The sequence below is a fragment of the Rhea americana genome, unplaced genomic scaffold (genome assembly GCF_003343005.1).
Source record: "Rhea americana isolate MKP2758 unplaced genomic scaffold, rheAme1 scaffold_46, whole genome shotgun sequence".
Taxonomy (NCBI): domain Eukaryota; kingdom Metazoa; phylum Chordata; class Aves; order Rheiformes; family Rheidae; genus Rhea; species Rhea americana.
This window is the reverse complement of record NW_028186601.1, coordinates 1,627,063-1,641,807: the sequence shown is the minus strand read 5'-3', so window position 1 is coordinate 1,641,807 and position 14,745 is coordinate 1,627,063. Positions and strand designations below refer to the sequence as shown.

The window sequence follows — 14,745 nt, the reverse complement described above, 5'->3', positions numbered from 1 at the left end:
TGATAAAACTACTGAATCAGGCCTTCAATTTAAATGCACAGGCAAACACCCTCAGATTGCTTTGAAAAAATACTCCACATGTGCAGGGTGGGTGGAAGAGGTAGGTGACAACGTCTCTTCTGAAATTTAGATAACATAATACAGCATGCCTTTTATGTCATGTTACTGACTAGTTGTTATTCCAGAGCCGATTTTATTGTACTGAAATCAGGCAGGAGTTCACCACAAATACCTACTTAGTTATTTTACCATTTTAAGGTCAGAATGGAGAGCGGGTGGACCTCAGCAGGACTTCTTTATTACCATTGCACTTCAGACTTATAAAATGAGCCTAACAAATAATGCAGTGTAAGATTACATTTTTCATACTTACAAGGACACAGTGACAACTATCAACTACCAAAGAAATCAATATTGTGGCCAGAAAAAAAACAGCTGTTTTTAAACAGGCTTGAAACCACCTTTGGTATAAACCAATGTAGGCCCACTAAAATTATGAAGAAAGACATCTAAATTTACCTGCACTGACATTATCCTTTCACACTCGGGCAAGTAATACTCTTTTAAACAGCTTCTTTGAGAGGTGATTACAAGAGAAGTTTCAAACCTTCACTAAGAGCAGCACTTTCAAAGTACAAATGACAGATGAGTGCTCTCTCACCTGCTACCTCTCTGCAGGAATTACAGACCTATCACTTACATCTGCCAAGCTCCTCACTACTGCCTCTCTTCCTATCCTCCAGTCACATCTTTGGAAAATTGTTTTTGCTTGCTTCTCAAACTGCACTTTTCTAGTGCTGAGAAATCTAATCCAGAAACACCAGTGTGAAGATAGCTTGCCTTCCCCCCCACCCCTTTCTCTCTGCTCCAGTCCATTCCCATGGAAGTACATCCCTTTCAATCACCAGCACCTCTTCTTTTTTATACTACCATCCTTCTTTGATATTAAATAGAGTCTGTTGCCAAGTATCTCAAATTGATGACAAATAGTTTAGAACTTCATTATACCGAGAAATAAGGAATATCATGGAAACTCTTTCTTCCCCCCTCAAACTTGCACCTTAAAGGCACAAAGGCTCCGTGTTCCCCCCCAGTAACTACATCAGAGTGTGGGAAAACCTTTTCCTTATCACTCTAATGCCAGTGTAAAAAGCCTCTCACTTCTCAGTCTCTCGCCTCAAGCTGTCCTGATGCTTAGGTGAAGCAGCACTCAGAGAAAAAGTTGCCTTTTAAAAATAAAGGTGACAGACGGGAGACTCAACCCCTGCCACAACCTAAACGCTCCTCCTAGCCCTCTACTCTTCTGGCTCTGTTCCCAAAATTGACTTCTGTTCATATGGCAGTAAACTTGTGTGTACAGCCAGGGAGAAACAAATGATAAGGCAGCCACCACATACTTAAATAGGAAAGTGGAATAGCTAAAATTGTACTGCCATTAAAGATGTGGAAGGGGGATAGCTTTTAGTCTGAATAGAAATAATGGAGGAGTGTTTTTCTCCCCTTTTTTTCCCTTAGAGTAGCTAAGGGAAGAGTAGCTAATTACAGTATTCCCAAGGTGCAGTCAAACAGTACGGGGGACCAGATTCCTTCCAGATCTGCAGGACAGAAGGAAACTCACTGCTGCTCAAGGAAATTCTCTCTGCAGAGCAAGAACAGTTTAAAAACAGAATGGTGTTTTCTATTTGGATACAAAGAAAAAGACCGATATCTGATATTGCTAACATCAACTCTACCGTACCTGAGTGTGCTTAATCATCAGTTACGTTTGGGGTCTTCTTAGTCAGTCTGGTCACCCCCAGGTGTTAGCCAGCCCATGTGTTACACAAGTTCCTACAACCTACTTCAGCTAGGAAGCAAAGCAATTGTGTTCTATCACAGTAGGCTAGTTTGGTGGGCCACATACCAGATTTGGGCAACCTCTGTTGCCCTCACACTGAAGTCATCTCGCAGCAGCATCCTCTGCTCACAGAGGCACGTGCTAAGCATCTACAAAAACAGGAAACACACTAGAAGGCATCAAAGCCACCCTGTAAAAAGTCCTACTCTGAACAGAACCACCCACTGGGCTACTCCAAATCAGGCAGTATACTGGGAGGAGGATGAAGGAATAGAAAAGACTCGAAGGCTAATGCTACCCATCTAAGTACATTATCCATGCAATACCAGCTTTTCTAGGAGGAAATGCAGAGCCATAGCAGTGTCTGTGCTGCCTATAAAAGGCTAGACTGCTAGGAGTATACATGTGTTCTCAGATGACTAAAAATTATTTCTCAAGAAAATAGTTGTTTTACCATGTCCATTCTCTCCTTTACAAAGCTTTGTAACTGAGAGAATTCAGCTCAAGAATCATCACGAACTTGTTTCTTAAATCACTGTGGGAACTTAGTCAAGTTGTCCTCTTAGTCTTCAAAACCTACCAGTACCACATGCCTTTTAATGCTATCAACACTATTCTCCTACCTCCTCAAGTAAGTAATCATTTTCGGTTCTTTTTTTCCAGGGAATGAATGGAAGCACACTGCTGAGTAGCTGATACAGAGAACAGAAAAATATTTATATCTTTGCTAACAGGCTTTACAGCACCCCTGCCTTTAATTAAAATAGGGCATATTTGCAAAAATACAGTATATACAGAAAACTCTACGTTTTTTGATTACAGATGCACAGGAATAACGAGGGATAGCCTGAGCCAGGAGTATAAGCATTTGCACAGTTCTTAGCACACATAAGGACTACTACAGAACTGCAGAAATGTAGCAGAAAGAAGGAAGGTATAGGAACTCAGACAGAGCTTGACTAACTCAACGAATGAAAGCTTATCACCCATGCATAAATTGCACTAATCATTTAATTAAACAATCGGTACCAATTTCCACTACTTCTGGATCAGTTCCACTTCTTAAAACCTATTCTGAAAACATGAAGGATAAAACCCTGGCTCCACTGGAGTCTGTAGAAGTTCCTTTCATTGTAGAAGTTCTTATCATTGACTTTAGTAAGGTTTTAATTGCAGTCATATCTTTTGGACATGATCATACCAAATACAAATTTCAAAAGCCAAGTCACTAAAAGTCAAGGTTCTTTTGAACTTTTAAAGAAAAGTACAATCCTCAGACAATTATCTCAGAGGAGTGTTAAAAAAAAAGTTACCAGTTGTAGAACTCCTAGTTTCCTTTGGTGAAGAATGTGCGTAGAGGCCTGTGCAATATTCAATGATAATTTACAGATCTCTTCTAAATATAGAAGCAGTCTTGTTTAAAAGAGATTTGGCAGCACTGGATGCTTCCATTTACTTTCTGCCACTCTACATTGTCCAGCTGCTCTCACTGTTTGCACCACCTCCTCTTGACAAGGGCGTATTTTTAACGTGAATTACCGACAATGGGAAAAGTTCTCAAGTCTTGTAGGTTGATCTCTTCATCCTCTCTTTAGTACACTGAAGAACACTTGGAAGCACTGAAGGACAGGGTCAGTTGCCCTTGGAATAACCTTCCAATAGTTTTGTTATGTCATGTTGTTTAAGTATTTACCAAATGCCTTTGCCTATAAGTCACTAAAATTTTAGTACTTCTCATATTTTGGTTCTTCTTAGACTTAAGCAGTTTCTTACATGATCTTTCTGGCCACAAATCATTTTACCCTCTAAATCTCCCATACTATACTATTTTGAAGACTCATTTTCTCACATAAAACAATAATTTTATGCAAATGAAGTGTCATATCTGTTCATATCTGTTGTTTCCTTTGCAGAAAAAATTCCATTCCCTCACTGTACACGTTCTTTAATTTCTTCTCCCATCAAACTAGTAACAGCAATTATTGCTGCTAAGAATTTAAACTAGTTTGTTAATATTGGTTACATTACAGTGTTTCTCAAAGCACAGAATCAAATCTTCTAATCAATTATCATCTCAAAGTACATGTTATTGTTTTCTTATTTAAAAGCTGCTAATGAACCACATGCTTTATTCTTGTTTATGATCTCATTTAAGTATCATTGCAAATGTCTATGGTTATGTGAAATGCAAATTTTAGGGTATGAAAAAACTAAACAGTGGTTTGAATTCTACTTCCCAGTCAGAAGCAATTTTCCTTTTACACAAGTTCAACAGTTTGTTTATAGCTGGGATCCGGGACAGTGATTAACAAGCTCATTCTATCTTCTGCTCAGGGAACAACTTCACCTAGTAAAGCACATGAGATATCAGGACTGCTAGAAGTTTCCCAAAATCTCCTGAGCAGCTAATAAGGTCTGTTTGAGGGGAAGTGTGTTCCTTCAGCAACCAGTACTGGCCAAGAGCCTACCTGGCACGCAGCAGTGAAGAGACTGCCTGAGCCACCAAGGTCTCCCAACAAGTTGTTAACAAGTCACTACGTGCTAAATAAACTTGCCAAAGTGCCTGTCTGTATTTTAATCCATGCTGATGTTAAGCCTAACTTTTCAGGATTTTTCTTCTATCTCCAGTCAACCTGTGAACTATCACTTCCACCTTTCTCATAATAATCAGATTATTAGCTCTGATGAATACTTGGAGGAAACAGCTAAAGTTCAGCCTATCCTGAGAATTTAGGAATGATTACACCATTTCTTCCATTTTGTTATTAAGAAGTACAAGAAACAGTGTGTTTCTCTGCCCCAAAATAACAAATACAGTTACTATTTGGTAACATTTAGTGAATTATTTGAACATACTGCTTCACAGGCCCCAGGAAAATAAATAACCACTTCCTCTGTATTAAATATTACAAAACATTATAGTGCTGAAAAAATACAACTTTATTTGTAATCAAAGGACTTGCATCTGGTTACCAATGACTCCTAATTTTAATCATTCAACATTAAAGTACTTCACTGAATGATAAATATTTTAAAGAAATTTCCAGTTAAGAAAATCTTTTGCAAGACAGCCCAGTGTCTCTAGGAAACTTCCTGTTACCGGAATATATTTTATTATGTATATTATTTATATATATATTATATAATATAATTATAATATAACATAATATTATTACATTATAACACAGTAAAGAATTAACAGTTAACTTTAATTTTCTTTAAAAGCACATTGTTTTACATCCCTTTTACTGAAATAAATACTGAAAACGCTCTTTTAGATTTTTTTTACATTAAAGGAAACAAAAAAAACAGTGGAGTCAATACCTAGTTTACATTTTAACAGTAATTATGAAAAGAACCTCTTACCTACACTGTAAGGAAGTGGGTCAAATTCAGTCAAGTATTCTAGCCACTGCTACAGTCAACTGCTGTTTATGGAAAGGATGTACTGGGCAAAGTGACTGTACTGGAAAGCAAAACTAACTATCAGAATAAGCCTCCTTAATTTTGAGTGAGGGAAAAGCCTGGGAGATGGTAAGACAAAGAAGAACAAAGAAAATCAACCAAAACCCTATCACCATTTTTTTTAATCCTGCTAAGCGTAGTTATAAGGTTTGGCACACTGAAATCCAAAGCAGATTGGCTCCTTTCAGCACCCATGGCAGGAACAGACAGGTTGGCTGGTTAGTGTTATTTCCAAAATGAAATATCTACTGACAGAGAACCTGTGCAACACCGCTGCAGCAAGCAGACCCGGTCCGAAGGCGGGAAAGGACACAGCTCCGAGGCCAGCCTTTAACACGAGAGCGTATTCCCCCTAACACGGGACTGCTCATGCCGGAAGGGAGGCTTGGAAACAGAGTGAATGGTCTGCAAGCATTTTAGCATTACTTATGAGAAGATAATTCTCATTTCTGAGCTATTACTGGCTGAAAGTGTTCCCTTACGTAAGCACGCAATAATAGCTGAGAACTTGATTGTTACCAACAGTTAGTAGTTTGTTGCTACCACGCCAAACATGACAAACAATTTTGAGGCAATTACTGTCATTACAGGCCACACGCGATTGTTCAAGGCAAGAGTAACACAAAGTGACAGTTGTGCAGCTGGGACGGTGGTGCGGGAAATGTGATTGTTCCCTGGTTGCAGCGGACCAGTCAGACTGTAGCAGAGAGTCTGCTAAATGCATAATTCATGTTTAATAATATTTTAGTCTCTAAAGCAAATTACAGTTTAATATTAGAAAAGCAACAAAGATGTTAAAGAAAGAATATAAAACAATGAGAGGACACACATAGAATTAAAATATAGAGGGAAAGAAGACATTCAGCCCAGCAAACTCACAAGATGCTTGTATCTAGCAAGTGAAAATACAATAATCCTACATATGAGAAAAGTCAACTGTCAAAACAGTCTAGCTGCTAAGTGTGAAGGGTGCTCAGGTCCAAATCCTACTTTCATATCTTTGTCTGATTACGCTGGTACACTCAGCAGGTCAGCTGCTGGTCTCAGCCATGCATTCACTTAATGACATTAATCTGGAGGAAGGAAGGAGGGTCCTCCATGGCGAGACATTGCTGCTTAATACTTACAATATTTGAATTGCACAGAGAGTCAAAGGAAGATTTTCATCTGTCGTACAACAGAAGAGCCTCTCAGAGCAGCCCAGCACTCTGATGGCAATGCGGATATCAGCTGCCTCCTAAGTAGCTCGTGTATTAAAATACTTGATTTGCTGAAAATTCCACTCAGCTCTCCAAAGGATCCTTAATAATTTTAAGGACTAAAAGTTTTTAATACAGCTGGACCAACATTTCAAGCTATTACGCTGGCTCAGTGCAATGCATTAGCAGTGCTATTACAACAGTGCGCAAGAGTCATTACGGTGTCACTTGTCGTGCCTCATGCTTTTGCACTGATACTGTATCATCTCTAAAGAAGTCATTAAATTGCCAACGGATGTAGATTACTCCAGTTGCCTTGCTCTCTGTTCTTGCTTCAGCATTTTTTTTCTTCTCTCTTATATGCATTTGTCTGTGCAAATCAAATTACATCAAAGCAAATCTGACGGGCCAGATCACCCCAGGTGTAGCTCCACTGAAGCAAAATAATACTATTAGTATGTGCCAAGTTCTCAGGCTCCCTTTAACTCCGCTTAGGTGAAAAATATTAATTTTCTCTGATAGCAAGTTAGCTATAATATATTGCTCTATCTAAAGAAACTGTGATTTCAACATGAATAAGATAACACTTCAGCCCATAGGCTTATTCAGAAACATGTACATGTGATTGTGCTTTCTTTTTTTCTGTATTCGGTACTGAATTTGCTGTTTGTGAAAGGTGGCGGATTGACGGCTGCAGAGAGGAGACCTTTGCTTATCCTCAGAACAGATTGGTGGGCAGCAGAAGCAGAGACCTTCCTCATTCTGTCTTGCCAATTTGTCTCAGCCCTTATCTTTGGGACAAGGTTGATACCTTCATTCAGTCTCCACTGCGTCTGCTTGGTCTCCCAGAACAGGGGAACAGTAAAACCCATTCATATAGGTAGGCTCTTCTGTTCAGGGAAAGGCAAAGCAGAATCACAAAAGACTACACCTAAAATTTTATATTACTAGCACAGCCCTGATGTTATTACACCTTTCTCTTCTTCTTTTCTATTGCCATGAGACAGACAAGTCTCATGTCTTGATATCTTAGATGAGCTATTATTCAGAAGACTAATATTTATTGTGTCATCTATAGTCATACAAAGTGAGATTTTGGTCAAAAATGTTACGAGTTTCACTGACTCTAGCCAGACTGGAAGGTTTTAAGATATCAAAAAATTCCATCAGCTCTCCTGACCCCAATCTAAATGTAATTTTAAATTGTCTGCATTTTGAAGAAAAAAAAACAGCAAAATATCTTTTTTTTTTCCTATAATGTTTATCAGCTAACAGGGCTACATCCTGTATTCTTAATCAGCACAAACCCTCGCTATTAAACATAAATTAATTTTCTTTTAGTATAAAAAGCTTATTACCCTTGCATATGCAATATTTTGCATAATTGTATAAGCACAATCAGCAAACTTTATACCATTATAGCTGTGTCAGGAGTGACCTACAAATTGCAAATAAAACTTATCAAGTAATAGAAAATTCTAAAAATTAAAAGGCTTTCTAAAAGTATATGGGGTTGGAGACAGAAAAAACTGTCCAGCTGGCAGGATGCTTTTTATTTTAATACTATTGTTAAGCCTCTATGAGTTCCTCGGGTAATTTCGCTCCATCCCATACACCATAGAAGTGCCATTCTACTAGTTCACTGGTGCTTTGTTTTGATGCTTAAGGAAGTCAAACTTAAGTAAAAGACACCCAGACTCTGCCAACATCTGCACTAATCCTCACTGGGTCTCTGTCAGCGTCAAGTGGACTTAAACCTCATACCCAACAAGTATATTTGTACCACATTTCAGTGCTTAAACAAAATTAAAGTCTCAGTATTCCTTAATGTAACTTTCCCACAGAAAATTCACAACTTCAGCAGAATGATTGCAATAGGTTTAGTGCTGAGAATCTGCTGCTCTCTTACTGCCTTTATTTTCACTCACTTTAGTCAAGAGCAGGCCCAGAACAGCAGTGGAGAAGATTTACTCTACTATGCTCCTTTGCCAAAGTATCTTCACTTTGGCCTGTACTTGGTGTTTGAACAAATACATCTTGCTTAAATTACTGCATGGAAAAGGTCTATATTTTAAGGCAGTGAGTCCAGGTTTCACTAGAATGAAGATAAAAGCTGAAAGAAGTACTACAGTGCAACTGGTTCAGAACGGGAAGATGGATTAAAAACTTGACTTGGACTCAGTTCAGAGAGAACAAAACAGAAGCAAGCATGGGAACAGCACGGATACACAGTTTTGACAAGCTAATCAGCTAACGTTACTTGTTCCAGGTGATGTTGTTTAGTGAAGATTATAGCTTTGACACAGACAGCAAGTATTTAGATGACCGACTCCATCACTTTCTTTGTCTACCACAAACACCGTATGAATGAACGGAATGGCTAAAGTGAGCAACCACATCTGTTAAATCTATAGTGCAGAAAGCCCAGCAACTTAAACATGCCTGGGCAAAAGTACTGGGACCATCTAAATGGCCATAAACTACTTGAAGGAATAATTCTCCAAAGCATCAAAGCATTAAGGTACATTTGCTCAGTTTTCTATAAATCTTTATGTGTATATATGTGAATATATACACATAAAGATTTATGTGTATATAATATATATATATACACAAAGATAACAGCATAACCCCTTTAAATGTTGAATCATGACATATTTATCTGAGCTAGCAGCTATAAGCACAGTCTCTATATAGTGTCTGTGAAGAGGAGTTTTATATAAATACGTACAAATATTTAACTGTATCATTTTCTAAATTTGAATTGAAGAGCAGATAATCCCCGCACACCCAAATTATTAATATGTTGAATGTAAGCATTGATATGTTTTAGTGCACCTTTGAAAAGTGAGAAATGCTGGAAATAGGGGAATTCTCTGTCCTGCACTGAGTTACAGTCTAGATCAAATAGTCTCATCCCTGATTTTTATTTGATAACTCATATAGTGAAAAACAACATATTTCAGTATAAAAGTCATCCTCAAGCCATGTTACTTGCAGGGACGCAGCTGTGTACGTTGAGTTTCCTTTAATCAGAGTCACCCCCTCACACACACACACACATCTCTCGTATCTTGGTAGCTAATGAACCACCACAGCAAGCCTGCAAAACGCACTCCACAGCTCTTCATAGGGTCACAGCTACCGGGACAGGCAACAACAAAGTCCCATTGACCCTCAGCATGGTAGATCTCATTGCCCCTCTGACAGATTGATTTAGAGGTCAGTCTTCACTGCATAAAACATTTTGTATAGGTGGAAGCACTGAATTGCTAAGAAAAAAGCACAGGCTCCTTATTTCAAACTCAATTTGCAAACTCTGCCTGCAGCCTTGTGGTCTGAGACAAGGGCAGAAGGTTTTGATTTGGTAATATCAGAGTCCCTAGAGCATCATCAGGAGAAAGAAGAAGCAAAGGCAAACAGGGAGCATGAGTTTTGCCTGCAGGTGAGCGATACGCAGTCTTCTCTCTAAAGAACCAGCTGAGGGCAAGGGATATGCAGCACATCTAAGGAAGTAGACAGAGCATGGACAAGACTGGCAAGAAAATAGGGGTAAGCAAAGGGAGACAGTGCAGGAGAGAAAGGTACGCTTCAGCAATTTGCAGCCCTGTTCTCCAGTTGGCTGCTAGGGAAAGCAGCTCTAAGGGACTGCTAAGCAGATAGCCCTACCTTGTTCCCAACTGGGGAATGATGGCAAATTAGAGCTGCTTTCCTTTTCAAATTCCCCAGGGAAGAGCAATAGCTCTTTTCCAACTCCTCCCCCACAGTTGCAGCATCCCTGCAGGTGCTCCAGATGCTATTTTCAGCCGTTCACCAGCAGGTGTGATTCAAGGCTCTGTTATTTAAAAGCATACAAAGGCTAATTTAAAGTGGGCACTGTCTTTCATGGTACTGTTGCAACTTGAATACAATGGATAGCATTCACCATCTCTCCCCACCTTTCCTTTCTTATTCAATTCTCCATTCCCCTTCAACCAAATAAGCTTTATACAGAGAATCTTATGAAGCCTCGGCACATAGGCATGTCCCAGGACTTCTGAGCAGTTCCTCTGTAACTATTATTCCCCCTCTTTCTGTAGGATATTCCAGCTGGTTACTATTTTTACAACCAGCACCCACCTATTACAAGCACACACACACTTGTTCCCTCTCTGTGCCTACCTCCTCTGCAGTTTACCTACCTACCATGACGTTTCGGGATGAAGTCTATTACTTTCAACTGATATTGTGGGTTGCCTTTATTCTCTTTAGGTTTGAACAATGTAACCATGAGAAATAGAGAAGGCTGAGACTGGAAGACTTTGAGAAACCTCAAGTCAAATTTTCTAGTGTGAGCTCTGCAACAGAGTCCCAAAACCAAATACCTGACTGCATACAGTGCAAGTGTAGCACCAAAATAAGAGTGTCTTACCAGAGTAGGAAGCGTCTTTCCACTTACCCCTCAGTGGGACAACTTGGGTCACCATGGCAATCCTTGGGGTACACTGACTCCAATTATATGCTAGTAGTAAACCATCCCAAAATCCGCAGAACACTGATAAGTGTCTCAAAATATTCTCACGCTACCTTATATGAAAGGCCATATAAACAAAGTGACAGAACAGATCACTTTTAGGTAGTCTGGGTCTGTCACTCATCCATGCTCAGCAGCAGCTTTGCTCGTGATTTGTATTAGCATATCAGCCTCCCAAAGAGGGCATGTTTGTGTCAGCAGAAGACATGTGCTGTCCCATTCCACCACAGACACCATTCACAACTGTGTATGCATGGACGTTCATACACACCAGTAAGTTTCCCCCTGCCAGAGTGCTTCAAACACATTTCAGACAAGCCAAATGCTAGGTGCTTTTGTCTGCAGACTGAACATGGTGGCTGAAAAACACTCATGGAAATATAAAATAGTTTGAGGGAAGGGGGAAGGACTCACTTTAGATACACATATGCATGGTTAGGTAATCATTTGGGTATATGTGCACTATATCTAGTATTAACACTGTAAAATTTTATGGGATACAGAGCTGGATACAGAAGCGATTCTACTGCTAAATTCACTTACGTCCCCTTTTGTCTTTCCTCTTTTCTGTTTTCACTTCCTTTTTCTCCTCCTGTGTTCATTAATTTCTTCCAATTTTTTTCCTGCACTCTCCTATCATCCTTCATCCTACCCCTTCTCTGACATCTTTCTGCTCCTCCTTCAGTCCCTTCTCTCTTATCTTAAAAAACAGTAACACTATAACTAGCCACACTTAAGTTTGCTGCCTGATAACAGCTATGCATTCGAAAACTATGAAGCACAAAAAGCTCCTATTTTAAATCTATCAGCAGATGTTTTAGTCAGAAGAAGCAGCAGAAATAGGTTTGCCTTGGGAAGGTGAGCAAATACCATTTGGGAGAAAAGGAAGGAAAGCAGAGAGATTTAAAGCAATTTTGTAAGATCACACTACCTGGAGTTCAAAATCCACAGCACATTTATTTGCTATAGATTTTAAATGTCAAGTGACAGATTTACAGTATTTTATGACTCTTATACATGCTTTAATATGTTTAGATGTGGCACAAGAATCTGGCTGCAGCAGATATCAAGACTTGAATGACAGGCATTGCTTCATAGGTTATTGCACTGAGCTAGAATTTTTACTTCAGGCACACACATGCACACATTTACTATTAAGAAATACTTTATAAGGGAAATGCATGAATATATACATAATTGATAACCTCTAAAGCACTGTTTTGCACTGAAAAGCAAATATATAAAAATAGCACCTTCCAAATCATCCCTACAAACTCTTAATTTAGTAGCAATATTATAATATATTAGCCCTGAAAAGTCAAGCTGCAACAGGAAAGTGAACCAGCTTCCCCTACTTCTTGAGCATCAAGAGAATTGCTCCTTTAGTGAACATATGTAGACAGCAATTAAGTTAAATGTTATATAAATTTTGTGATAGTTTGAGGACACAAAGTTAAAAGACAGCTGTGGTTAGAATTTGTCGTATGAAATTATCAATTTTATTTATCTACAGAGCAACAGAGCACAATACCATAACCAGATCCTATCCCACATACAACATACATGCCTGCCTAAATAGCTCACAAACCAACAATTGAAGATGATGCAAAGATGGAAATAATCCATCTTAACTGTCAATTTCCATATATTTAATATTCAGTAGAAATAGAAGAAGCACTTCTGAATTGACATACACAGTCAGAACATTGTAGAGTAACATGCCAATATGTTGCTTTTAGTGACTACAGAACAGACCTGCATTTTTGGGTGCAGATTCCTATGCCAGTTATGACCCACAGTAGCAGTCTGTACTAGACAGATTCTGAGTGAGCTCCGCTCTCAAGGAGAAAGTTCACTCCAAACCAGGTACTTCTAACACTTTCTGTAGCAGGGCTGAAGTCACAGAGCATGCATCCTCTACGCAAAGTACATCTTCCATCTATGTCACCAACAAAATATCTTTGCATTGTAAGTAAACTTGAATAACTAACTTTAAGGTTTACAGTGCTATTGGTTCTATTTTCTCTTCTGTAAATTCTGTTTTGCTATTGGAGTCTGTCTTTTTCATCCTTTCTTTTGAATACCATATCCCAGTTCCCAGTTCTCAAACCATCACGCTTCTGTCATATCCCTCTCTCTCATTTCGACCACTAGAAACAACTTCCTCTGCCCTCTGGATTGCCTCAGAAAGGTTTGAGTTTCATTTCCTGTTATGCCTATGTAAGGTCACACTATTTATATATATAATAATAGTAAAATTATAATATTTAACTCATAGTGATCTAAGCACTCACCTGTTGCCTAAGCAACAACTAAATTAACCTGCAAAAACCCAGTTTCATCTTTCTCATGCTGAGACAAAGGGCACATATATTTCAAGTTGCCTAATGAAACACATTACAAAGAGAAGGACACAGCAGATACTAAATGAAGGCACAGAATGGAGAAGAGACAAGGAAATACCACATTTTCTGCATGAAACGAGAGCCTTACCATCCTGCTGGCCCTGGAGGTTCTGAGGACTTTGCATTCTCTCTTCAAGATTTGAGCTGAGGTCTGAGTTCACAGCTGACATCCTAGTAGAGTCACTCATATCAAACTCATCACTCTCTATTGAGCTTTCATCCTGCAGGTGAAAGTTTCAGAATCATATTAGAAAATGTCAGGATAACATATGCTGTTCACACATTATATACTGTTTTCACTCATTCCCAATTATTTCACTCACACCTGGAATGGAATTTATTCATGCTAATACTGTGTATATATCAACAAACAAGCAGAATACATAGAGAAGAGTAAGGAAAATGCAATATGTATGTGATATGATAATCTGACAAATGCATTTTTTCCAACTACGACAATACTCCATTGACATACTGGTAACTACTCTCCATAATACTTTGTAAAAAGGGGCTAGGGAATAGCCATATAAACTTCTTGTTATTCCAGTCTGAGGGAGGAAAGCTCTCCACATTCTGTGCCTGAACTCCTTACCCAAGTAAGGCAGGTACCCTATAAGGACTAACCACGGTAATATGGTAATATTTCAGAATGACAATTTGACCTAAAAAGAATCTATGGCCAAATTCCCTCAGCAAGATGTCAGCCTTACACTGCTATTACGTTTAGAGAAGTGTCTGAGAAAATGATACAGTTTATAAAGTTCTTAGAAATGACAAATGACAGTCCATGGTAAACCACATGAGAATCACCTGGAATTTATTCTACCTCAGACATCAGACAATATGATTTATCCATCAACTTTAATTGTAGAGTCTCTGCTAGGGATGATAATAGAGAGCAAAAAGTGTCAGTCTAAAAGTTTATCCCCAGCTGATCTCCATAAGCAAAACAGATAGGGCCCTCATCCAGCAAATGTTCACATACATGTTTAACTTTACTTGCTTTAGTCCCACTGAAGTTCATGTGTCCACTCATGGATTTAAAATTAAGCATTCATTCACAAGCCTTTCTCTGTAAGTTTCTGAGACCACACACAAACCTATAGGGATATATCTTCAGTAGCAACTTTTCTGAGATAATTACTCCTGTTATCAACAAAAGCCATTTAAAGAACATACAGAGAAACAAGGCAGATGATTATGTATCCCCTGAAGAATAGTTGAAAATACTTTTCCAATGAATGTAATTAACATGTGGTTGTCTTTTTTATTAAAAGAGAGCTTAAACTGACAGGATTTTGACTTTTTTTTTTTTTTTTTTTTTTT

General features: G+C 38.6%; 1 protein-coding gene across 1 annotated transcript in view; it reads right to left on the bottom strand.

Moving 5' to 3' along the window:
- NOL4 (nucleolar protein 4) overlaps window positions 1-14,745 on the bottom strand; it is a 183,883-nt gene that overhangs the window by 122,184 nt on the left and 46,954 nt on the right. Inside the window, exon 5 of the mRNA XM_085316281.1 lies at window positions 13,508-13,640. Within this exon, the coding sequence (XP_085172407.1) occupies window positions 13,508-13,640 (133 nt within the window). The remainder of the gene's footprint in view (window positions 1-13,507; window positions 13,641-14,745) is intronic.